This window comes from Anopheles maculipalpis, chromosome 2RL (assembly GCF_943734695.1).
Source record: "Anopheles maculipalpis chromosome 2RL, idAnoMacuDA_375_x, whole genome shotgun sequence".
In the NCBI taxonomy this organism is placed as follows: Eukaryota; Metazoa; Arthropoda; class Insecta; order Diptera; family Culicidae; genus Anopheles; species Anopheles maculipalpis.
In genome coordinates this window covers 36,155,306-36,181,383 of record NC_064871.1, presented here as the reverse complement: position 1 = coordinate 36,181,383, position 26,078 = coordinate 36,155,306, and the positions used below count along the sequence as shown (strand labels likewise).

The 26,078-nt window shown below is 45.0% G+C and overlaps 5 protein-coding genes across 5 annotated transcripts in view; 3 read left to right on the top strand and 2 right to left on the bottom strand.

Annotated features, from left to right (window-relative positions):
- The first annotated feature begins 315 nt into the window (after positions 1-315).
- Positions 316-4,920, top strand: LOC126559665 (recQ-like DNA helicase Blm). Its single transcript, XM_050215836.1, has 4 exons — positions 316-425; positions 495-597; positions 671-3,554; positions 3,644-4,920. The coding sequence occupies exons 1-4, from the start codon at positions 316-318 to the stop codon at positions 4,918-4,920; spliced, it is 4,374 nt and encodes a 1,457-aa protein (XP_050071793.1).
- Positions 4,921-5,918: 998 nt separating this feature from the next.
- On the bottom strand, positions 5,919-7,409 carry LOC126558730 (thiamin pyrophosphokinase 1). Its single transcript, XM_050214789.1, has 3 exons — positions 7,220-7,409; positions 6,534-6,697; positions 5,919-6,421 (listed from the first exon to the last, which is right to left on the bottom strand). The coding sequence occupies exons 1-3, from the start codon at positions 7,407-7,409 to the stop codon at positions 5,921-5,923; spliced, it is 855 nt and encodes a 284-aa protein (XP_050070746.1). The 3' UTR covers positions 5,919-5,920.
- Positions 7,410-8,211: 802 nt separating this feature from the next.
- On the bottom strand, positions 8,212-10,089 carry LOC126567093 (asparagine--tRNA ligase, cytoplasmic). Its single transcript, XM_050223325.1, has 3 exons — positions 10,075-10,089; positions 9,061-9,962; positions 8,212-8,988 (listed from the first exon to the last, which is right to left on the bottom strand). The coding sequence occupies exons 1-3, from the start codon at positions 10,087-10,089 to the stop codon at positions 8,214-8,216; spliced, it is 1,692 nt and encodes a 563-aa protein (XP_050079282.1). The 3' UTR covers positions 8,212-8,213.
- A 1,060-nt stretch (positions 10,090-11,149) lies between these two features.
- On the top strand, positions 11,150-16,491 carry LOC126556914 (importin-11). The gene is made up of 11 exons (XM_050212472.1): positions 11,150-11,433; positions 11,506-12,404; positions 12,471-12,646; positions 12,722-12,910; positions 14,468-14,679; positions 14,752-15,022; positions 15,098-15,311; positions 15,379-15,616; positions 15,682-16,011; positions 16,090-16,264; positions 16,333-16,491. The coding sequence occupies exons 1-11, from the start codon at positions 11,204-11,206 to the stop codon at positions 16,471-16,473; spliced, it is 3,075 nt and encodes a 1,024-aa protein (XP_050068429.1). The 5' UTR covers positions 11,150-11,203; the 3' UTR covers positions 16,474-16,491.
- A 1,543-nt stretch (positions 16,492-18,034) lies between these two features.
- Positions 18,035-26,078, top strand: part of LOC126557703 (acetylcholine receptor subunit beta-like 2) — a 28,954-nt gene continuing 20,910 nt past the window's right edge. Inside the window, exons 1-6 of the mRNA XM_050213568.1 lie at positions 18,035-18,132; positions 18,206-18,717; positions 18,800-18,932; positions 19,007-19,134; positions 19,369-19,544; positions 23,027-23,179. Coding sequence (XP_050069525.1) covers positions 18,045-18,132; positions 18,206-18,717; positions 18,800-18,932; positions 19,007-19,134; positions 19,369-19,544; positions 23,027-23,179 — 1,190 coding nt within the window. The 5' untranslated portion in view covers positions 18,035-18,044. The remainder of the gene's footprint in view (positions 18,133-18,205; positions 18,718-18,799; positions 18,933-19,006; positions 19,135-19,368; positions 19,545-23,026; positions 23,180-26,078) is intronic.

The window sequence follows — 26,078 nt, the reverse complement described above, 5'->3', positions numbered from 1 at the left end:
AAGTAACATCTAGCATAACTTATTCAATAACATATAAAATAAATACGCCAGAAATAAATCACTGATAAACAAAAATGAAGCATGAAAATTATTATCTAATTATAAGTATACAAATTTCCTATTCGAGAAACTGCAATAAATCAGACATCTAAAGGGCTTACCTTATATAGAGCAGCCTTGAACAAAACAGCTGTCAAAGCAGCATAAACAAAATTTGCGAAAGTCGCGCGCTCCAGCATCCGATGCATTGCTCGCCTTTACGGGATTTTATCATTAAACTAGAAGTGTAAAATGTGAACAAAAAAACGTTGAAAAATGTCGAAAAAATCGTCTACCTCCACAAACCGCGGGGAACCGATGAAGCAGATGAGCTTAAAAAGTTTTATCTCCAAAAAAGACAAACCAGCCATCATTGAAGATTCGTGGTAAACGTTTTCTTAGTCGGTTCGGTCCCTTCGTGAATAACTATGTTTGGCATCTTTTTTTTCACTTAGCACACCAACTGAAGCGGAGGCACAAATAAGTTCCACAACATCCTGCGAACAAACGAAGATAACGTACTCACCTAGCATTTTCAGACCGAAAGTTCCTCTACTTGTAAGTTATTCATCGGTGTTTTCATTGATTATTTCCTCCATCTAAACATTGTCGGTGTCTCTATTGTTTTTAGAGAAAAGCCGCCACTTTTGTGAATCTGGTGAACAGCGATTCGGATGATTCGAATAAATCGCCTGCTAAAGTGGCGCAAACCGTGGAGACAGTAAGACGGCTTCCACCTCGAAGTATTTTCAAGGACCAACTTCAAAAAACACTGCCAAAAGCTCCGGAAACGAATGGATACGATGAGTTCGATGCTATGGTGGAGCAAACCAGTACCGCTGCCTTAGAGCCTATCAATTACGAACCGTTAGAGTTGAACCTTGCCACAGACAAACGATATCTGGAAGCGACGAAAAAATTGGAAGCTAATCTTCACAAGCTGGCTGAAACGAAAAGCCCGATAAAGCTACCAACATTCGAGTTTAAGCAACAAAAGACAAGCCGCGTGTCGTTAAAGCTTGACAAAAACGGCGTATTCGGCGACTCGTTTACCGACGAAGAGCCAGAGGATGATGATTTTGTGAGCAAGAAAACGACTCACTCGACTTCCACTCCGGTCGGTAGTGCAGTTTCCAGTGTTTTGCCAACCGAAAAGTCACGTGAAATACCGGTAAAACCGTACCAGGAAACATCCACCGCGCTGGAGCGTTTACTAAGTCCTGATAAGGGATTGGGGCGCATTCGGTTTGATGATGCGTTAAGCACCTGCCTGGATGAGGTACGAAACAGTGCTGGATTTAATGTGAAGGCATCGCAAGAACGTGACATTCGCAAACATGTACAGTATCTCGAGAAGGCACAGCTTGGGCTACTGAATCACTTTTACGATTTGTTGGCACAAGTCCCGAGCAATAGCTTCCGATGTATAGATCCGGCTTTTAACGTTACCTGCTTTGATCGGTTAAAAACGACCATTGACACTGTTCGGGGAAAGATTAAGGTGTACGATCGTGTACTATCGAGCAAGCAGCAACGACTATCGAGCACGAAATCGTTGAACGATTCAATTGTTGCTGGAAATTCGTTAGAACGTTCGCGACAACAAGGAAACCCCAGCACGCCTAGTACGATTCCGATCGTGTATGAGCTACCGTGCGAGGGGGATAACTCGCAGGATTGTACTGATGTCATTGAGAGCACACTGCCACACGTGGATACAAGCCGTAAAAATGGCTTCTCCTCATCCTCCTCGACGCGATTTGAAGAACTCGAGAAGGAATTTGGGTTGAAAAAGTTGGAAGAAACAACGCCGGCTTCATTCAAACCGAAAGCACCATCGCAAGGAGCGGTTGGAATTACAAAATCTGCCAGCGGTGGTGCTACGTTTGTGTTCAAAAAACCAATCGCTAGTACCCTAATAAACAATGTGGATGTTCCGCCAAGCATTGTTGATCAGGCACCGAAGAATGACGCGTTATCGCAGCCCTTGCAATCGAACGGCTTCGCAGCGGAAGATGATGATCTGGTAGACGATGACGACATACTGAACAGTATCCGGGAGGAAGAACTCAAGGACCAAGGACGATCGTTCCAAACGAATCTTAGCACCGTGAATCTTATAACACCCGACACATCACTACGACGGTCAAATCCACCGCGGATAACGTTCCCGGTCGAACCGGATCATCCACCGGTACCAGCTCGCAATACGCAGTTCATAGAAAACATTAATACTCAACTGGATGACGACGGATGGCAGGTGTACGATCCATCGTTGTACGGTGAAGAGTCGTTGGAAGAGTTGTCCGCTCCAACCACGAATCAACTTCCAAGCTCTGGATCTTCAGCCTCGGGCATGCTAGCATCCAGTTCGGATATTGGACGATTTCACGAGGGTATACGTAACGATGGTATTACGGGCGAGTTCGATGGTATGGCCTATCCGCATTCGGCACGTTTGCAGGTCGCGTTCAAGGAAACGTTCGGCTTGCGAACGTTCCGACCGAACCAGCTTCAAGTCATTAATGCCACGCTGCTCGGCATCGATTGTTTCGTGCTGATGCCAACGGGTGGTGGCAAGTCACTCTGCTACCAGCTGCCTGCAATCTTAACCGTCGGTCTCACGATTGTGGTCAGTCCACTGAAATCGCTCATACTCGATCAGGTGCAAAAGCTTAATTCGCTCGATATCGCGGCAGGCCACCTGTCGGGCGAAGCAAATATGGCGGACGTCCAACGTATCTACGACGATCTGTACAGTAGCTGCCCGGAACTGAAACTGCTCTACGTAACGCCGGAGAAAATAAGCTCGTCGGCTAAGTTTCAAAATCTGCTTAGTGCACTGTATCGACGCGGACTGCTGGGCCGGATTGTGATCGATGAGGCGCACTGTGTGTCTGCCTGGGGACATGATTTTCGACCCGATTACAAAAAGCTTTCCGTGCTGCGGGAACAGTTCCCGACCGTACCGATCATCGCTCTGACAGCGACCGCAAATCCACGCGTACGGATAGACATTTTAACGCAGCTAAAGTTGGCCCGTGATACGCGTTGGTTTTTGTGTAGTTTTAATCGACCGAACTTAAAGTATCTGGTGCTGCCGAAGAAGGGTGCGTCGACAAAAACGGAAATGATCGAGCTGATACGGAAGCGGTTCCCCCGCGACACAGGCATTGTGTACTGTCTGTCGAAGAAAGAGTGTGACCAGCTGGCGGACGAGTTTCGGAGGGCCGGTATTAAGGCGAAAAGTTACCACGCAGGTTTAACGGACAGTGTGCGGGAAACGACACAGAAGGAGTGGATCGGCGATCGTATTAAGGTGGTGTGCGCTACAATCGCGTTCGGGATGGGTATCGATAAGCCGGACGTACGGTACGTGTTGCATTACTGTATGCCTAAGTCGATCGAAGGTTACTATCAGGAGTCGGGTCGTGCCGGACGTGATGGAGAAATTGCGACCTGCATCCTGTACTACAACTACTCGGACATGTTACGCTATCGGAAAATGATGGACAGTGAGTACGGCCACGGGATTTGTAGTTACTACAAATTCCATAGAGTAAAAGTTCGCATAAACTAACGTGTTTGCCCAACTTTCTTCCAGATGATACCACCATTTCCCTCGAAGCGAAACAGATTCATTTGAACAATCTTTTCCGTATGGTCAACTACTGCGAGAACGTGACCGATTGTCGGCGGACGCAGCAGCTCGAGTACTTTGCTGAGTACTTCACCAGCGAACAGTGCCTATCGAATCGGGCAACCGCGTGCGACAACTGTCTGATGCAGGGCAACTACAAGACGCTAAATGCAACGGAAGACTGCATCATGATAGCGAAAGCGGTTCGCGATCTGTGCGGTGGCCGGAATCGTTTCACGCTGCTGCACATGGTCGAGGTGTTGAAGGGAAGCGAAAATAAGAAGGTGATGGATAACGGCCACAACCGTACGGCGTACCATGGGAAGCTCAAGTCTTGGGAGCGTTGCGACATACAGCGATTGCTGCGCAAGCTCGTCATCGATGAGTATCTGAAGGAAGATCTTATCTTTAGCAACGATATACCGCAAGCGTATCTGCGCATCGGCACCAAGATCGAATCGCTCGTAAATCGTTCGGTGCGTATCGAATTTTCGATCAAGGAGAAGCTGGCGGGACGCGGAAAGCTCACCAAGACGGACGTTCCGGCTGCGTCAGCCCAAGAATCATCACAGATCAGTGTCCAGCTAAAGGATCTACAGAACCGGTGCTACAACGATCTGCTCGAGATTTGCCGTGCGATCGCAATGCAGAAGAACGCAACGTTGGCCTCGATCATGAACATACAGGCGCTGAAAGCGATGGCGGAAAAGTTACCGGAATCACCGGGCGAAATGTTAACGTTGCCGCACGTTACCAAGGCTAATTTCGAAAAGTATGGTAAACAGTTGCTGGAAATAACGCAAAACTACGCCGCGGAAAAGCTGATGCTTATGATGGATACACAGGACCAGCAGGAAGCAGTTGAATTGCTGGGTGAAAGTGGAACGGATGGTAGTGAAGACGAACACACGATGGGTGGTCAAGATGACGGTACCGATTGGGGTTCGTTGGCACGGGCAGCATCACAGGGTGGGCGTGGAGGTGGCTACAAACGACGAAGCAGTTGGGGAGCGGGAGGTGGAGCAAGGGCGAAAAAGTTTCGGAAAACAACTACACGCCGTAAGGGGACGGCCACCGCGAGCAGACGGGGTGGGGCAACAGCGGCGTCCGGCACTGGTGCACGGGGAGCGAAACGGACGACAGCAACAGCGACCAAACGTGGTGGCAAAACAAGTTCACGTGGTGCGCCCCCCAAGGGTGGTGGTAGTTTCGGGTTGCTTCCAATGCCTGGTGGATATTAGGGGGTTAGTGGATGTGGCCGCAGTTTGTTTATGGTACGACGAAGAGATTATGTTACAGAGTAAGAGGGACAATAAATACGGTCCATTTTGGTTATACACAAGAGTTTGGTCTATGATGTGACGAAGTTCGGAGCAAATAATGGACATTTGAAAGATTAAGCAAAATATTTTCAGCAACATCTCCACCTAAATCGCATAGTCCACGTCATTTAGCTGATTTCTCGAGCTAGCTGCAGAGCGCATGCTATCTTTTAGAGTGAGTTCCAATGTCGGAGGTGCGGAGGTCCAATATCCTGGCCTTTCTGGAGTAGTGGCGGGTGATATTATGGGCAGAGTTGATGGGCGCCAGGGGTCTTGTCGGCCAAATAACCTCTTTAGACTAAGAATGAATGCCATACCGTGCCGTGTTAAAATTCAAGGAACATTTCTATAATAGGAAAGTAAAATCGTTGTCTACATCACTCGTTTAGTTTAGCCGGCTTCGTCCTCACGAGGTTGCTCTTCACACTTCCGAAGTGACCACCCTTCATTTTCTTGATTTAAGAAGGTTTGCAAATGCGTACACTTCTTTTTCGATTTTCAACATGTCGATATTTATTTCTCTTCGTAACGGTTCCAGTTAAGGTGATGTGATAAAATTTTGAATTGTGTGGCAGTCACGTGCGTCACGTTCGTATAAACTTACAATATTGTACAGAGCTTTAATACGCGGATCCACAACTTCATACGGGACCTCACCAACAGTTGTGTAGGTAAACTGCTGGTGCGTATGTGGGTGTATGTTGGTAAGGAACATTAGCCAAAAGGTTTGAAATTTCTTTAAAAAAATGCAAACATGAAGCAGGATGCCGTTGACAGACATAAAATTCATTCGAATTATGAAATTTTTAACGTCCCGCAAGGATTGATTCCAGCAAGAAGGACGCGATGATTTCATGGCTTTGCCACGCTCACGTTAAGGTCACAAAAAATATACCTCCCTCATCCCTTCCTCCCACTATCACATGTCCTTCGGTGTCGTTCCCATTGACCATAGCAACGGTCCATCGGTTGTGATGCGTACCCGGTTCATCGAGTACGTATTGGACGTACTTACAATACTGCCAAACTGCAACGATCTGCTACCATCTAGATTCCATTTAAGTCCCTCGGTCGTACACACGCAACCCTGACCGATCGGCACAAGCGAGCACCAGATCCGTTCGTTTACGAGCCGCTGCGGAATGTCGATGCTATGCTCGCCGGGTCGTAGTAACCATGAAAGTGAATTGCTGGATCGTAGAAACACATTCACGCCCGGTAGGATCGCTTCCGACAGGAAGAGTGTGTTAATGTTGGCCATAATTTGATCGAGCCGACCGGAAGATTCACACAGTGCCAGTACACGCGTTACTTGCTTATCGTATCCGTGCGATTTTAGCACCTTGAGTGATTTGGTAAAATCCGTCGCATTTTGGTCGGGTGTGTGAACAATCTGTTGGGTGAGATACAAAAAACCCTTCTAGAGGAACAACCGTGGGAAAAAAGAAGGGTGGAAACGTTGGAACGGAAGGGTCGCCGTTAGCGATTCTACAGAGAATACTCGTCTTTGTTTTTTTCCGGGCATTTCGTACCGTACACTTCAGCTGTTCGACGTACTGCATGGCCTCCTGATTGCAGGAATCGAAATCACCCGTCACAAGATCTGGAGGCTGTATTAGCTGTTCGCCGTTTATGGTGCTCTTCACAAAGTCAACCCATCGGTTCGTACCACCGTCGACGGCAACTCGTACCTTTGCTGCAATTAACCCAACATTTCATATGAGGTTGCAGTGCGGTTGAGTGGTTATAATTATAGCTTAAATTTAACTTCTAGAATAATTTAAATATGAACTACAAGCAAGCGATTGACAATACGGCGACGAACAAAATAAGTCAATTTTACTTGCTGAGGATCGATTAGGAGGGAAAAAAAAGGAAATTAGATTAGACGAATACGACGCGCACGAAAGAATTAAAGGGTTAAAATCTAAAGTGTGGTAGGACGAATTAAAATGGGGCAATAGGGCTAAACTAGAGGGTTATATCGGTCAGCAGAAGTGTATGAGCGTTGGAGCATCGATGCAATTCAGAAGGAAGGAGCCGATGAAGGAAAAGATATTCACTTTAGCAGTGGGGATCCAAGTATCCGAACAATACTCCAACAACGTTCAGGTCAATGAGCGATAGTGTCCGTATACATGGCGGGACAACAACACCCCGAGCTACGCGTTTAATAAGGCCAAGTAATATCCGGTATCATCTGCAGTATTTTACTTACCACCATTCCACAGTGTTGTGAAGTAATGTTTTTCCAACAGGATCGGTCTGTTTAGTAGCACAATCGCTAACCCATCGTCTAATCCATGACCATCGATCAGACTCGTTGGTGTCCACTGTTGTCCTTTTGCTGCCCCGGCTACACCGTTCGGGAGCTGTAAAAACAGAGCTTTGAACCACTTTCTGGCCATCATTTGGACCGTTTGCACCGTTCTCAAGGCAACGGAATTTCCAGCTTGCTGCCGCGAAATGGAAAATGCACACAAAACCAGCCTACTTACGTCATCATCGTTGGGCATTGTTGCGACGAATGGTTGAAAGCGTGCAAGCACTTCACGTGGTTGCACGACCCCGAACAGACACGATCTTTTGACCTCTGCTTGTTTGAAAGCTGCAGCAGATAAATTAGCGGCACGATAGTGGAGTTAGCGTTGATATTGTAGAACAATTCTAAATTGCACCATGGTTCCGTGTGACGCGGGTTGTAAACAGAATGGCGCTCTGTTTATATTTACACACACCGAGCTTTACGCCATGCACGGTGTACCGTCGCTAGCCTACTCTGCCCTTCCCGCGCAGCATGTGCTACGGAGAAACGCGAACTGTCAAAAATGGCAGGCCGGCAAGTTTTTTTGTTGTTGTTTTTTTCTTCAAATTTATTTTGTGAGCTGCTGCACCGTACGTTTCCCGTTTTTTGCTTTGTCCAAATTTGTTGAGCAAAGAATTTGCATAAATTTTTTTTTTGCCTAATGAATCGTTGAGACAAAATCGATCTGCCCCAATAAGTAGCGAGTTTTCCAAAGAAATGAAGTGTTAATTGGAGAAATAAGCTAAAACGGCTTTCGGTTGGCTGCTTTATAAGGATGTCTTTATTGAAATTTTGAGAACTGTTGATGCTTACAATAATGCATAGGCAAAATGCAAAACGGCATATGATAAAACGCGAACGGCGGCTATTTGTTGCACGTATCGTGCGATTCATACAACTTCCGGGCTTATGGTTTGCAGCGCTCCAAGAACCGTGGGTACAGACACACCTCACGAATATGGTAACGGTTCAGCAGCCAGCAGAGGAATCGTTCCAATCCCAACCCATAACCACCGTGTGGTTGCGTGCCGTACACACGCTGATCCACGTACCAGTAGTACGGTTTCGGATCGATGCCTTCTCGCTTATATCCATCCAACAGTTCGTCATACTTCCAGGACCTCATCGATCCACCGACGATTTCACCCACGTTCGGCAACAGCACATCAACGCTCTCCGTAAGCCGAGGATCATCCTCGCACTTGGCCATGTAGAACGACTTAATTTCTGCCGGGAAACGGCACAACATGATCGGTTCGTTGATCGTGTCCGTCATCTTACGCTCGGGTGCTTCGGGAATATCCTCACCGAACTCGTAGAAACTACCGTCCTCCTTCGTAACGTTATTTTCCTTCAGCCAAACGATCGCATCGGCGTAGTTCATACGACGGAACGGACGTTTCGGCGGCACGAAGCCCGGGTTTAGTTCCTGCACCATGTAGCCCCAGGGCGATTTAAGTACACGATCGACAACGTCTACGATCAAATCTTCCAGTCGATCGAGCAAATCATCGAAGTTAATGAACGGACATTCTCCTTCGATGTGGCTATATTCGGCGAGATGACGCCGAGTGCGGCTCTGCTCGGCGCGGTAGCTCTGGGCAACACAGAACACATCTCCCAGCGCTGGAACGCACGTTTCCAGATACAGTTGGGAACTTTGCGTCAGGAAAGCTTCCTCACTGGTGGAACATATAAAACCGGAACGATTTATTAGAAAAGTAGGAAACGCTTATCGGTTTATTGCAACTTACCCGAAGTAGTCCAGTTTGAACAGTGTCGCTCCACCTTCGACCTGCGTTTGAACGAGTGTTGGCGGCGTGACTTCCGTGTAGCCACGGTCGAAATAATGAGAACGGAACGCTTGCATTACTACGTCGCGCATCTTCAGAATCTTGGACGTGTTTTCGCCTCGGATCATGATATGGCGGTTGTCCAGCTGTACGTCCGGGTGTGCTTCTTCGTTCAGAATTGCATCCGCACCACCGGCCGGTGCCAGTCCGATCAGTTCCCAGTAATCCACATGCAGCTCGTGACCGCCGGGAGCCGTTTTGCCGGCCGGTACCTCCTTGAGCGTACCGAACAGTTGCACCGACGATTCGGTCGATAAAACCAGCGCATTGTACGTTTGACAGAGGGTATCGGTTAGTACACACTGCAGAAAACCGGTTCCATCGCGCAGCGTAATAAACATCAACCCTTTTCCCTGCCGGCGTAGCCGATGAACCCAGCCGTAAATCCGCACACGTACACCACGGTTATCCGCACCGTGCGTGATCTTTATCGATTTGGCCGCGGGCCATGAAGGATCCTCCTGGATGGTGACCTTCTTTGCCTCCTCCAGATTCTGTTCACGGTTCTTGGCCTTCTCTTCCTCTTCGCGCTTCTGCTTATCGCCCTTAAGGTTGTCGCGGGCCCAGAGTTTCTGGATTTTCTTCAGCTGAGACTTTGCAGCTACCTCGTACGGTGAATCGGACTTTTCGTCCTTACTGTCGACGTAGATAGTGGGGAACGGTTCCTTGCCGGCGTGCTTCATCGCACGGAGGATGGTTTTGAACGGTTCGTCCGACGTTCCTTTGCCCGTTTCATCGTTGCCTCTTTTTTCCGAGGTATACAGCTCGCCTGAAAAGTGAGTGGGATGTTGAGGCGTGATTAGCTATGTCGCATAAACGATGTTCGAGTGATTCACTGAATTGCATCAGCAACACTTAGGAAGATCCCCACTGCCGGGTTGAGTGTAAACATATTTTCTGCTTGCATTAGCATACTCGCCCAAGAAGCATTCTGAGATACTGATACACCGCACTACGTCCGAAATCAGTTATGCAGCATGTAGGCTAATCGATGGATTAAAAAATCCACCGCATTGCATCAGAAATGCATTTTGAGTGCCGCATTGTCGGGTTCGATGGGGAAAACACGTTTCCCCCAGTTTTTCGAATGCTGATCGCTTGGACAAGCAAAATGTGGTTCCATAACAGCATAGTAAAATGCTCACGCTTTATACTTACTAAGCGTTAAATTTTCCATTGCAAAGTGCAGGTTTTTCGACCCCAGAGAAAATCTTGTTGCACAGAACCTTTGGCGAGGTTTAATTTTCTTCCAAATTGACTGCGTGAAAATGCCGTCGTGTTGTGGTGGTGCGAAATGTCAAAAAAGTATGAGCTCTCTGTTTATATGGCGTACATCAGGGGCTGAGAGGAATGTGTGCCTTAGTGAAGATACATAATTACATTTTGGGTCCTTAATTATCTCATGCATAGAAGGGTATGAATCGACAAAAATGACACACGTAATTTTAATAATGCATAAACATAAAGCTATTTACCCCTGTGCCGGATTAAAAAAACTTAGTTCTTATCTGCAACAACTCTGTACAAAACAATGTTCAACGTGTGTAGGGCACTGTAGCGATTTGAACGACGGTTCGCCGTCTGACAGTTGGTTCACCTGACAACGACATTATTGTTGTTATTATTCTCCATGCCTTATCATAGTCACTGTTTTATTTGCGAGTGCTGCGAAATCTATCGGAAAAAAGCGACAGCGCAACGATTGTCGGTGCGTGTACGGGGCCACTCGGTAATTAGATTGTCCGGGCAGAAACGTAACTGCATCGGGGTTGCAAGAGTTGTGCAATAGGGTGTACAAGCGGCAGCGGCCGGAGCACGGAAGCTGGTACTCTGTGTCATCGCAGCGGTAAGAAGAATGTCGTGCATGCAATTGATTCGATTACCATTTGTCTCTCGCTCGATGCTGCACACTCAGAGATGCATCGATTGGCTACCGATTCGCGGTGACTAATACCATGTACGGTATCTATTTTCCACCGAACCAGGTCACCGATTGTGTAGTGGTGGAACACGCCCAAACAACAATAACCAAAACAAAAGCAATATGTCTGCAGAGTCCGCTGTCTACGAGGCACTTCAGTACGCCTGCAGCCAGGATGCTCAGATGCTGAAGCCGGCCGAACAAAAGCTGGCCGAGTGGGAAGTACAGCCCGGCTTTCACCTGACGCTGGTGAACATTTTCTCCAACCAGTCGCTTGACGGCGGTGTACGGTGGATGGCTTCGCTGTACTTTAAAAACGGTGTGCTAAAGTATTGGCGACAGAATGCCCCAAAGTAAGATTACAAACCATTGCAGCTTGATGGAATGCTAACCAATTTCTAATTTTATTGTTGCTCCTCTTTCAGTGCAATATCTCGCGAGGAGAAACAGGAAATCAAACGATTGCTATTGTTAAAATTCGATGAACCCGTACAGCAGATCGCAGTTCAAATAGCGGTCCTGATAGCCAACATCAACCGGTACGAAGGTCCGCTGGAGTGGAAGGAACTCATACCGACCGTGATAAAAGCGGTACAGAGTGAGGACATGATCGTGCAGCATCGTGGCCTGCTGGTGTTGCTGCACGTGGTTAAGGTGCTGTGCACGAAGCGCATTCCGCGCGATCGTCAACAGTTTCAAAACGTGGCCGTAACGTGGTACGACTTTATGCTTAATCTCTGGGAAGGATTTACGCAATTGTTCTTCACCAACATCTGCGAGCAGAACTGTGCCATTGCGGTGTGCGCGGCGAACTTGGAAAAGGCCATATTCTCGCTGCGCATACTGAAAAAGCTAACAATCTACGGTATCGTTGATCCACTCAAGTCGGAAGGCTGCATGATGCTGGTACGGGTAATGTTCCAACGGTTGAAGGATCTGCTGGAGTGTCGTATGCGCGTGAAGCGCATGTTGCGCGACACGGAAAACAATGCAACGTCGGGCACGCTGAACAATGAAGCAATAGAGATGATGCGCAAGCTGACGACGAACCTGGAGAAGTTTATCGTTAAACATATGAAGTTCCTGAATCTGTTCTACGAAACGCATCCGGATGTGTTTTCAACGTTCGTACCGGTATCGTTTGAGTTTTGCTTTAACTACGTGTTCCACGAGGGAACGAATCTGATCTTCGAGGACAATGTTATCACCTTTCCCAACTTTGCCATTCAGTGCCTCTGCTTGCTGAAGGGAATCCTGTCACCGAATACGGTAAAGCTAGATTTGTTACCGCGCGCCTCTAATCAGCTCGCCGGTGAAGCTAAAGGTACGATTATTGGCATTTGCGATGTGGTATTACGAAGAGATTCAATTATTCTATCCTTCCTTACAGAACGCGTAAACAGTGCTAAGGTGGACTTTTTTACACCGGAACGTCTAAGCTACATCTTTGAGAAGCTCATAATGCACTACTTCTTGCTAACGCCGGATGAGTTTGAACAGTGGGACACGGATCCAGAAGCGTACACATCCGACGAGGGTGGTGACTCTTGGAAGTACAATCTACGCGTAAGTGAACGCGGAGGCCATAATTCTTCCATGGACATAATCCCAACTTAAAAAAAAATACCCCTCTTCTTTTAGTCGTCCGCTGAAGCCTTCTACATGATTCTCTTCCAAAAATTCAGTCCAATCATGATTGAGGAGCTGCGAAAATACATATCGAAATCGCAATCGATAACACTGACCGAGAGCTCCGATATGAACGATCTGCTGATAAAGGATTCGATCTACAATGCAACCGGACTGGCGGCATTCATTCTGTTTGATGAGGTATGTAGTACGGTTGTTTGCGAATTTGAGATTGAAATCATCGCGTGTCATTTGCTTGGTACAGGTTGTCGGTATCGTTTGTTACCGGTTTTTGGAACAAAACGTAACCGTTTAAGTTTTGTAAACAGATCAGAACATTATGAGTTCAGATACAAGATATGCCAGCAACTTTGTCTCTTTCCCATAGTTTTTTGTCGCGAACACATATATTTTTGTTCTTATAATACCTCGGGACAGTATTTGCTGAGTGTCTTAATATATTTGTTTTCGTCTCGAGTTTTTTTTACACGTTCCAAATATATTTTTGTTCTTATCCTACAATTTACAACAAGATTAATCCCACAAATACAACAAGATTATTTAATTTTATTTATTTTACGTGAACGATGCACCTTTAGTATAATTATGTGAAAAATTATTTATTTTTACACCCCAGTTAATTTGTACATTCGAAAAAAATCTATTTTCAGCTTAACACAGTTCCTCAAAATGCTCGTAGACTTTTGTACAAGCAATCCCCTCTAAGTTCTAGCATACCTAAATGAATTCAAATATCAGTAAAAGAAACCTAAAATATATAGGAACGTGTTAAAAATTGTGTGTTCAAGACAAACCACGAGATAAGATACAAAACGTTATGGGAAAGTCTTAAAAACTCTCGGGATACCCTGTAATGGTGCTGGTCTTACAGCACCATTACAGGGTGCTGTAATGGTGCTGTAAGACTTACTTTCTCTTGCTTTCCTTATTTATTTTTGGCTAATATAAAAACCACATTTCCTTCTATCATTAGAGAGTAGGGTAAAGTTGAGGGTAAATAATTGCTACACCATGTACGCAGAAGAAAAAGGTATCGAAAAATGTTTTGAAAGTAGCAACCGCATGAAATCTAATCTGTAAACAATAAGCTAAACTGACCACTACCGACAGGCGTGTGCGGTTATTTACCTTTGATAAATAGGTCCACCATTTGTACCCGTTTGTCACGATCGACAGATCATCATCGGTTCGGTTACGGGGCTTCGGTTTGCATGTGTGTGGGTGGGACTTCACAATACATCCGCTGCACGCATTCTAGCTCCAAAAGCATCATCTGCTAAGAAATCAGGTTATCCGTCGAGCGATTAGAAGACGCCTTTTGTTTGCACCCCGAAACGACAGTGTACCTTTGACTTACGAAGCAACCAGCGTCCCTTTGAGTTAGCGATCGTACCCGGTACAGTTCGGATGCTTGCGGCGAGCATTCGGACTAACAGGAGAAATATTCGCGAAAGTGTTGTAAGAGTGTGAGAGGTTTTCTTTTAATTGGCAGTTAGAAAAGTGATTTTATTATTTGTGAACGACTTTGTGAAAGTGCAAAAAGTACACACTTTTACGTGACTATGCATACAACTGAACGACGCGTCCGGTTAATGGCGTACATTAGCAAAGGCTAGGTAATGCTGTTGAGGAGCATCGTTTTTTAACCTGAAAAACGAATTTACAATAGATTTGATATTTTACTGTGTACGCTGCTTTACTTACAGATGCTTTACTTTTTTATGCTTTACTTTACAGATTAATTTCGACGAATGGTTCTCTCGGCAGCTGCTTGAGGAACTGAAGTTTAAATCCCACAACTTCCGAATCATCCGCAAGCGCATCATCTGGCTTGTCGGGCAATGGACCTGCGTTAGGTTTTCGAAAGCGTTACGCCCTCAAGTGTACCAAGCGTGTTTGGAGTTGCTGCAGCCGTCCGAAGATTTGGCCGTTCGTTTAACTGCTTCCAAGTAGGTGCATTGCCTTTCCCTTAGGCGCTGTCGAACACTTGTTCACACTGTAAATAAATATTTTTCTTGCAGAAGCTTACGCAGCATCATGGACGATTTTGAGTTTGTGGCGGAACAGTTTGTGGAGTTTCTCGAACCGACAATCGCACTGCTGTTTGGGTTGCTTAAGGAAGCGGTTGAGTGCGAAACGAAAATGACCATACTGTACGTGATGTCGTTCATAATAGAAAAGATGTCCCTGTCCATACGGATCGATGTGCAAAGTTTGGTGCAGTATTTGCCGCTACTGTGGGAGGAAAGCCGTGAGCATAATATGCTTCGCTGTGCAATTATTTCTACCTTGGTATGTTGTGCCGAAGGGGTTAGGCAGTTCGTTTTTTTCATTCTAACAAATTCCTCTTTTCCTCCCTACTGCTAGTTGCAAATCATAAAAGCCTTGTATGAAATACCATCATCGGAACCGATCGTTGCATTTATCTACCAGATCATAGAGATGAGTACGAATGTGAACGATCCGTCGCACGTGTATCTGCTGGAGGAAGGACTGGAACTGTGGGTTGTGGTTGTGCACTACAGTCGCACCATGAACCAGGAGTTGCTTAATCTGTGTGACAATTTAGTACCTCTAATACGTAAGTGCCCCGAGTCGCTTTATTATCAAATAGTGTTTATAACATCCGTTTTTTTTTCGAATTTCAGAGCAATCATCTAGCAATATGAACATATGTTTGGCGATCGTGCAAGCGTATGTGTTTCTCGGTGCAGAAATCTTTCTTCCCCGGTACGGTCAGGAGATTGTAAAGACGTGCCAATACTTGTTGACGGATTTACGCTCGGACGGTGTACTGTTGATAAACCGCTTCTTCCTCACCCTGCTGCAAACAGTACCAAAGTTTGCGATCGATTTGCTTCGGCCGTATCTGGTGGAAGTGTTTCGGTAGGTTTGCTTTTAAATGCTTCACTCTGCGTTGGATCAGCAACGGGTTTCTTTGTTCTTTGCAGATCATACTACCAGCAAACGAATTTCCCGCAAGTGATGCAGATGTACCTGCAGATCATATCGCGTGTGTTGGTGAACGATCAGGTAACGTTCAGTGTGGTACTTTCCGAAACGGGGGCACAGGATGCGCTGGAAAAAATATTAACCGCATGGTTGGAAGATATGCGACGGGTAACGGCACTCGAGGAACGAAAGCTGCTTGCGTTGGCCTTGAGCAGTTTGCTGACCGTTTCAAATGAGGTGATTTTCAAGAGCTTTGCCGGCATCATCACAAACGTTACCGAAGTGCTGAACGACGTAATGGATGTGTACTCGCAGGATACGAAGGTGGAGTAAGTATTAAAAAAGGCCTTGGAGGAACAACTGTAAACTACAACTTTGGAACTAATTATCGTTTTATATTGACGCAGTTCGCTAGTCATCGACGATGAAAACAAGGACAATATAGGCGTAACATTGCACGGGTATGGGTTCATCGATTCCGACATGGTACAGGAGGAAACGCCTCACTTTAGCCGTTGCCGAGCGTTCTGTTTGCACGATCCAACGCACGTTATTGTGCTGAAGGACTATCTACAGAATCAGGTAATATTCTGGCAGAACCTTAAGGTACCACAGTAATCTTACGATTGGCTTATTTTTCTTATTTGTAGCTTGTAGTACTGAAAAACACGGTCGGTGGTGAACGATACCAAACACTGATGTCATCCGTTGATCTGCAAACACTGAAGGAGTTGAGTAACTTTGTCGTGCTGGGAATCGAGCTATCGGCCGGGATTGACGATGGTGCATAGCCTAAATCGGAACAATTCACATCCACTTACACAACTTTCAGCAACGCTCTCGGCGTTGTGCGCTACGACCCATCCTACGCATCGTTGTGCAGCTAGAATTAAATTCTCTTTTGTACACACCGACGCACGCGCGCGAGATGTGCATGCTCTTGTGTTGCTGTTCCGGTTCCCGGTTATCCTTTCCGACCTGCCTGCGATCACTTCCGTTATTCGGCGTGGTGGTGGTGTGCACACACCGTTAATGCTCTGGGATTTTTGACTAATTTATTTTTGAAACCGCTTATGACAACACGCACCCGATATTAGCATTTCATCTTCCTGGACTGTTTGTGTTAAATATTGAATTATTTAATAAATTGCACGTCCCAAATGCCGAATTTATATATTAGCAAAGCGCGTTCGTTCCTGTGTTGTGGCATTTAAACGTGCTATATTGTTTAAATGTTTCTACAATTATCCAAAGGAAGAATATAAGAATATCACAACAAATTTACTTGCTTACTTATTTTGGGTTACAATTATAGGTTAAAATGTAAAAGACATTTCATTGTATTTGGTATCAATATATTCTATAAAATTTGCAACCACAGCATCTAAGGTTCACTTTTATTTTGTATCATTCAAACGTGTATTAAATTTATACATTCAAAAAATATACCATATCGAGCACAAGAGAAGCACGTGCGTACTAACGCGTTTCAATTAAGCTTTCGAAATTGGCCAATGATCACCGTATGTTTTGTATTTTTATTTTTCAGTAACATTTAATACAATTGAGCTGTTAATTTGAATCCTTTTAATGCCTTAAAAACATTTTTCTACAAATTTTCACACAAATAAACTTTCAAATTCAAATAGAAAAAGATTTTTTTAAATTCTCATCCAATTTTTATTTGTTAGGCAACAAATAGCCTCATTTTTCTTGAAATTTGCATGCAAGTAAGATCATCAGATCAAAAGTTATCAGCTTTCTTATCCCGGAAAATGCAAACAAGAAAATACAAAATGTATGACCTACACGGGGTAGGTGGTTCTACACGCAAGGGTGTATTGTGGGCCATTGAAACGAAGGTTAATAAGAGACTCGTGGCACGTGGTAACACTCAGTTTTTTGACCCGGTGTCCCGGTGTCCTCTCTTCTCTATTCCCGTGAACCCCATTACGGTGTTACAGCCGGGAATGTTGATAAACGAACGCACGTGCTTTCGCGTCCGGAATTGTTTTGTAAACAAACGCATGCGCACCACACTTCCGGGAGCTGTAATGGAGAGCTTTCGCGCTTTCGCCCGGAGATGTTCTACCCTCTCAGCATTATGGCAAGCTTATCGATTTTTCTCTATTCTCACCGTCGCAACCGTCGCAACGGGAGTGGACCGTTTTGATGCTGGATTTTTTCCTTCCAGCATCCGTTGTTCGTTTTGCAACCCAAGCATCGATGGGCGTGCTGCTGGGTGTCACAAGATAATAAACCAGCAAAAGAGTGAATTAGAAAGCAATTTTACAGGTGTCTGTGATGAGCGAGTGATTCTTGAGCTTCTGTAGTGATCAGTGCAAAGTGAAGCAATTGCGAAATGAAGCTGATATCCACCGAATTTTGCATCCAAATGCTGAATGCAAAGGTATTGCTTCTTTGTCTGGTCGCGTCAAGCTCAGCGCAGGGTAGGTCAAGCAAAAAAGTGCTTGGGCGTGTAGCTTTTTGCAACACACTTTCACGATTGCCATCTTCTTGCAGCATCGGTAGCACACATTGAAGCGAACCCGGACGCTAAGAGACTGTACGATGATTTGCTTAGCAATTACAATCGTCTGATACGACCAGTGGTTAACAACACGGAAACGCTCACTGTATGGCTTGGTCTGAAGTTGTCACAGCTTATTGAGGTTAGCCTGCGAAATCAGGTGATGACCACGAACCTGTGGGTTAAGCAGAAATGGTTCGACTACAAACTGAAGTGGGATCCGGAAGAGTACGGTGGCGTGGAGATGCTGTACGTACCGTCGGAACAGATCTGGCTACCGGACATTGTGCTGTACAACAACTGGGACGGCAACTACGAGGTAACACTCATGACGAAGGCAACGTTGAAGTACACCGGTGAAGTGTTTTGGGAACCACCGGCAATCTACAAATCATCGTGCGAGATGAACGTGGAGTACTTTCCTTACGATGAGCAGACGTGTCTGATGAAGTTTGGCTCGTGGACGTACAACGGTGCACAGGTGGAGCTGCGTCATCTGGATCAGGTGCGTCGAAAGTGGGAGAGTAGCAGGAGCAACAGTTTTTTTGTGAATCATGGATATTTAACCACGTTTTGTTGTATTCCAGATCCCTGGTAGTAATCTGGTGCAGATTGGGATTGATTTGAGTGAATTCTACCTGTCAGTCGAATGGGACATTCTGGAAGTTCCGGCCAGTCGCAATGAAGAATATTATCCCTGTTGTCCAGAACCATTCTCAGGTGCACAGAAGGAAAAATTCGAGATAAACATTGTTCCAATTGTACATAATTCCCTTTTCACTTTCTCCTACCAGACATCACGTTTAAGCTGACGATGAGAAGAAAAACGCTTTTCTACACGGTCAATCTAATCATTCCTTGCGTTGGCATCACGTTCCTGACGGTACTGGTCTTCTATCTGCCAAGTGATTCGGGCGAGAAGGTATGTTTGATCGGTTGGATATCACATTCACTACGCTACGAAACATTTTGAGTTGTAGATCGATTGTCCAATTGTGTCGGCCTAGCGTAAGCATCGTTGAGTGAAGTGTCTTGGTGAAGAGAATGCTTAAAAAAGATAAGCCGCCAAAAAGAAATGCAAATGGACAATCATCAATTGGTCTCTAGGTTTGTCTACGCGTACTTTATCAGCTTTCTCCTTTCTCGGGCACAACAGGTCACGCTTTGCATCTCGATACTGGTGTCATTGACTGTGTTCTTTTTGCTGTTGGCCGAAATCATCCCTCCGACATCGCTTGCCGTACCGTTGTTGGGCAAGTATCTACTCTTTACGATGATCCTTGTTTCGCTATCAGTATGGACGACTGTCTGTGTGCTCAACGTTTGGTACAGGTAAGTGGCGAGTAGTGTGACAGAAAAGAAAGTCAAATGTAATGTCAAATGTTGTGCCTGTAAAATCAATTTTTCAATCAATGGGGTGGAAGTTACATAGAAATGGGAAGCATCGTGTTCAATGTTTATATTAATTTTGGAAAAAAATGTATCATATACTAGGGTCATAGTTATCCGGTTGTGTTCCGGTGGTCATTCGATAACATTGGTCTTCACACGGCTGGACCGAGGTTCAAATCCCATCCGGACCGCCCCCCGTACTTAGGACTGACTATCTAACTACGTGGTATCAGCAAATATAGTAAGCCATTGGATGGTCGGTTTGACCTAGAAGGTCGTTAGGCCAAGAAGAAGAAGATCAGGGTCATAATGTAATGAATTTAAGGATAATTAGAATCTCTTATATTGAATGAAATACCATTTATTGGCACATCATACTTGATGAGCCCTTCATGATCATAATAGCTTCGCTTTTTTGGCTTAACGATCTATTAACCCATGCCAACGGTCAACAACTTGCTACATATATTTTTAATATGTTGCCGGAATGTCTGATCAAAACAAACAATAATTCTCTGATTTAAAAAAATAACATAACCTACAATTTTTAATAGTAGTTTGAGGCACGAAACAGTTGGTTTTAAATTTTATCAACTTATAGCAGCCGTCAGTAGCGGATCTAACGATGGGCAAAGTAGGCGGTCTCGCGGGGAAAGGGGCCTTGCGTTAACATTTTTTGAGTAGACCCAGAAATTCAGGCCTAGGGCCTCCAAAGACATGCAAGGATGAAATATGCACGATATTGATTTTGTTTATTTGCTTAACTTGCACCGCCTTCACGAAAGATTTTGAAGGATTAAATGATTTATCCGGTTCCCATCGAAGTTGTTTTATCAGTTTAGATCTCAGAGAGCTTTATGGGCATAAAAGGTATTTGTTAAATCGTTTATTACAATCGATGGGTTATAAATGCTTCTCTTGAAGCTTTCTTACAGTTAAAACTTGTCAGTTATCAGTCGGGGTTTTCAGTAAGAGGTTGGACGCGCAGGACGAATACAATTTAAAAACACAAGACGCGACATGTATGGTCAAAACGATCACAAATAGCGTTGAATTCTCGATTTCCATTACCAGAAAAAAGATCAGAGGAACCAAAACAGGTACGACGTTCCTCTACGTCTAGTTATGGGCAATCCCGGTGCGATCTCGCCGGGATGTATAAATTAAGTCTGAAAAGTAGCGTCGGTTAGCTGATCCGGTGATCAAGAAGTCCCTCCACAAAGAGTCTCAACGATTCGATGCCCAAAACGGCGCAGCAACCTTCCTGTGGAGACCTGAGGTCTCCAAGAGCGCAAAGCAAAAAGAGTAAATTTGCGCTGAAAGGTTTCTATGCGTGGCAGGGGACGTGCTGCGGTAGGCCACCACACCGCGGACGTGCAATCCAGCCCAGATCGCACTAAGGAGCAATACAGTGTCTTTATCGAGTTGTCGATCATCGAGGCCTCGTGCTAATTGCTTCAACCTTAGCTGATCCTGGAAGCTCAATTTACTGTCAAAGAGTATTCCAGAATTGTTGTTCTACTGCTTCGATTATTTTTTAATTATAATTAAAACAAGAAGCAGTGAGCCGCTTCTCAATTCCAAATTCGATTATTGAAGTCACACTCACTTTCATTTGCCCCCGTTGAATCATCCAGAAACGAATACTCTCTTTATGTTATTAATGGTAACTGTGTGCGCAACTCGGATGATCGTTGTCTTCCGATTGCGACTTTAGAAATGTTTTCCGAAAACCGTCAATCGTAAATTTTCACGGGCGATGCGACAACGGTGCCGGACTTTAGACGGCAGGACCGGGGTTCAAAACCTATTTGGATCGTTCCGCCGTAGTGAGGACGGACTATTCAACTACGTGATCACGCCATTTGTTGACCGGCGTGATCTTTAGAAGAAGGTTGTACTACTCTCTTTTTCCATAAAAATTGCATTGTTAACTTCTTAGTGTGGTGCCCTCAAATTACCTGGCGCCCTTGGTGGTAACCAATTCTTCTAATTCCTCGCTACGACCCTGGACACATCTATAGTGAAATGTAATAAACCTATTCCGGCATGACCTGGTTGGTTGTGCCGTAAATATTTGACATATTTTTTGAACAAAATTTTTTCTATAAATGAGGCACCAAATTTCCAACAATTACAAACAAAATTAATTTAAAAAAACCACCCAAAACAACGCGTACAAAGCAGTAGTGAAAATTCAATACCCTTACATCGTGTGCAGTAAATTTTCCATCATCACCATATCAATAAACCCCACTAACACGGGCATGACAATATCCTCATGGGAAAGCGATAAATAATTTAATACGTACCCGATTTCGGAAGACCGAAAGCTGTAATTATATGCGTGCCCAGCAGTACATGTGAGAATGGCATGTAATGTTTCAGTGCCATACTACCGGGAAGCCTCCACTGACTTGTCCCATGGTCGAACTCGTCCATTGGTCCATGTCCGTGGTTGGGTCAAATTTATGACTCTTGTGGGTTCCACATTAGTGGGTGCCGAGCAGAAAGAGAGTCGTAAAGTCGTTGGTTGCGCTTCTTCCATACAAAAACCGGGCATTATTTTTTCAGCCACCTTTCGTCGTATATGTACTTTGTTTTTTTTTTTCTGGTCCACTATTATGCTGCGGTCAACCATTGACCATACGCAATGCATATTAAAATTATGGTCCTCCATTAAAACGGAATGCGTGTGTGTGTGTGTTGCTACAGGTGCGAATGGTGCGATGCTTTAAGATTTTAAGGCGTTGTTACGGTTACGGGCTACGAACACACTACTAACCTTGGAATTGCGCATCACACGCGTCACGTAAGAGCTAGAGTGAGTAATGTAATTAACACTTGTTACTTCCTGACGGTGAATGAAAGTGGCGAGAGAGCAATAGCCACTAGTGGGACATTCATGGCGCGCAACAAAACACCATCCACACCATCATCTATCAAATCCGCCAGTGGTCGGGAGATAGTCGTAGGTTTTCATCGAGTCTGTGTCCTTGACTCGTTCGTTCAAGTCGTATTTCTTGGACACGTCGGGGGGAAGTAAGCATTTTTTTAATGTACAAAAAGGGGTATTGGCAGCGACGCGTTAAGGATATCCGGAGTAAAGGTTTTACATATCCGTAAACCAGAGGGTTCGTTTTTGACACACTTTTTTGACATTAGAATTTGTTTTTGAATATTGGAGAGACTCCATCGTAATCGAACAACCTGGAACCCTTTTACTTGCTTTTTGTGCCGGCTTATACGAGATATGCATAAAGCAGCTTTATCAAGCAACGGGATATGTGACGGTTCCGCTGATGTTGACGGGACCTTTCGGGTGACCTCGAACCGGGGTGTTTTTTTTTTTTTTTGGTCTACCCTTGTGGGAAAGATGAGTTAAACGCACCCATAACCATCAATTCAATCTTCCATTCCAGGAGCACATCGACACATAAAATGTCACCCTTCGTCCGGAGGCTGTTTCTCGAGATAATGCCCAAGATCTTGATGATGCGTCGGGCGAAGTACACGCTGCCGGATTACGACGATTCAACACCAAGCAATGGCTACACGAACGAAATCGAAATGAGGTAAGTTACGCTGGTCGGCCTCGGTTGGTTGTTGTCTTTCCCAAAAAAAAAAAAGAAGGAAGCAGCAAGGTCAGGGAGCTAGCGTATCGGATTTAGCAAAGAACGCTGAGTGACAAATGATGGTCTGGTCCGGTCGTAAAATTTGATCCGTTTCGGTCCTTATCGGTCGGCTTCACTAGGTTTCAGGCTGCTACCGATGGCCTAGCCGATCGGTTGTTGCTTTTTATTTTTGTATATTCTTTTCTGCTTTTCTTATCGGAAAAATGTAACAGTGTGACCCACGCAACTACGTGAGTGAAAAGATATAAAAAAGAGAAAGCTCCACTAAACCACGTCCTAGTTTCATCCGGTGGGAATTCAGGGTAATCAGCATGCAGTGTCATGTCTTTTTTTGAAATAAAATTCCTCCACCCACCCGTAGCAGCGAAACCTTCTTGATCTCGGTTTTTGGATGCAATTTTTGCGTGTAATGTTAAGTGTGCCAGGCTGTGGTTCTTGATTTCTTCCGCTCACGCTTGCCGTTCTAATCTTTGCTCAGCAGAAAAACACACGCACCTCGCGAAAGGAAACATTCGACTGAACAGAACGGTGAGCAGGGTTTCTCTGCGACAGCTCGCTGCTAATGTTCATTATCGTTGTCGTAACCGTTAATTGAGTTTAATGTTCGATGATCCATAAAATGTGTCATCGTTATCGAGGGACCGAGAAGACGCAGGTCATCACGCTCGTGCAGTGCTCAAGAGTGGATGGAGTTGTTTTCGGTTAATAAAGAAATTATTTCAAGAGCGAAGGGCATGGAAAGAGGTGTTTAGTAGCGTTATATTCAATTGACCATATTTTGTCTTTCGAGTCAAGTATGAAGGTGAAAATAGATGATTGCCTTGAGGAGCAATTGAGCGATAGAGGAGTAGATAGCCTTCCAGAGCATTTTGGACTCGTCCAATGCTTTTCTAAACGGTTGGCAAAAGCGCCTTTTTCATGTTTTTTTGTTGAAATTTTTGGAAAAAAGTAGACTAGTAGACTTTTTGGAAAAAAGTAGATGGGGATCGACAGCGGCGCAGGTCTTGATACGGCAGGACCGAGGATCAAATCCCATCCGAACCGTCCCCCCGTAGTAGGAGGACTGACTATCCAACTCTATTGGCAAGTTAGTCTTGCCAATACCACTTAGGAGTCAATACACTTATTGGCACTTGTTCAACTGTTTAAAATGAGGAAAGGAAATGAGATGGTTCTTCAAATAACTTCTCAACTGAGAACAGAAGTCATTTTGAGGTGTGTGTTTTCTTCTAAAGTAATGATTATTCATTTATAAATCACAATGCTGGCTGTTGCTAGAAATAGGTAGTGAGTTCGAGAGTTAATTTGTGGCCTCAATAAGTGTACTATACTACCCTGCTATTCGCCTACTGCTGCTAGCACTATGAACCAACTGACTCTTACTACGAAACTTTATGCTCACCATTGTTCTCACCATGATGCTCCGTCCTCACTGTCTAACTGAAGTTGCGGTCTCCAGAGGTTGCTTTGTCATCACTAGGTTACTCTGTCTACACTTTCATCTAACTCCACCCCAAGGCTATAACCGGGAGACCAGGTGGTGCTCATAATCTTGACGTCGTTACTAGTTTTTCCATAAACGTACGGACTTGCCAGCTCTCTCTTCCATGATATTTTAAGCTTTGGATCATCAGAATGAAGCTTTTTTTGTTCTTGTCCAATTTGTTTTTGTATTCCATTTGATAATAAGATGGTTTTGTGGTTGTATATTCACAATTTTATGTGCTAATACTAGCAGAATTCGAGTAATACCACTTGCCACTTGGGGACGTCTAGTGTGGAAGCCACGTCGTAGACAACTGTCAATTTCATTGATGAAGGTATGATACAATCAAAGGCACCGAAACAATCCAATAAGATAACTACATGCATTGTTTGTGTGCTTGTGAATCAGCTCGTAAATTATAACTTCAAATTGCTAATCAAATTTACAAAGCCATTTTACTCTACATTTGTACGTGCTTTCGAGCGCATCCGACGACGACGGTTTTTTTCTTTCTTCACACACCCTAAGTGTGTCGCAATGATTTAACAAAATCTGGTACACTCACTGGTTTGTGCTGCACTGGTACGAGTTGCGGAAGCTTTGTTTTCTTGGTCCGCTCCATCCGCATTCCGGCACATGCACATGTAGGAAGTCGGATGAAGTTAGTTTCATTTCATCATGTACAGTTTGTTAAACCTAGCACTTTCTCGATAGTTTGCAGAACACGACAATACACACACGCACACACCCAAACCCAACTGAATGCTACGCTTGACTGAGCGATCTTGTGAGTATAGTGTGTGGGGATGGGGGAGGGGGGGTGGGTGGGGGCGCATCCTATCCTACTGCTGTTCCGCCTCGTACGGACAAACTGAAAGGATGTTGTTCGCCTGCCAGAGCGTCGTTGTTGCCAGAAGACCACGAAGTTTGTCGAGACATGTTGCAGGAGAAATACATTATTTTATTATTATTAAATTCATTAGCCTGGAGCATGGGAATGTGTGTGTGTGTGTGTGTGTGTGTGTGTGTGTGTGTGTGTGTGTGTGTGTGTGTGGCCAAAAAGAAGCAGAAGAGAGGGCAAACTCTAGTGCTGGTACTGTTGTGTTACGTTGCGCATGAAAGCTTCTACGTGCAAAGGGCAGATAAATTGCCCGATAAGACGATGGCCCGGACCGGAGTGAAAGCCCTGTGGCATGAAAGATGTATGATGATGATAGTATCAAACTGTCGCTGTGCCACCACCATCCCCCCCCCTCCCCCTCATTCCGAGGACCGGTCGCAACGGCTTGGTTATGTTTGTTCGGAAGGGAGAACCTACGATGGAAAGGTGTATGAATGACGACCGTCCTAAAA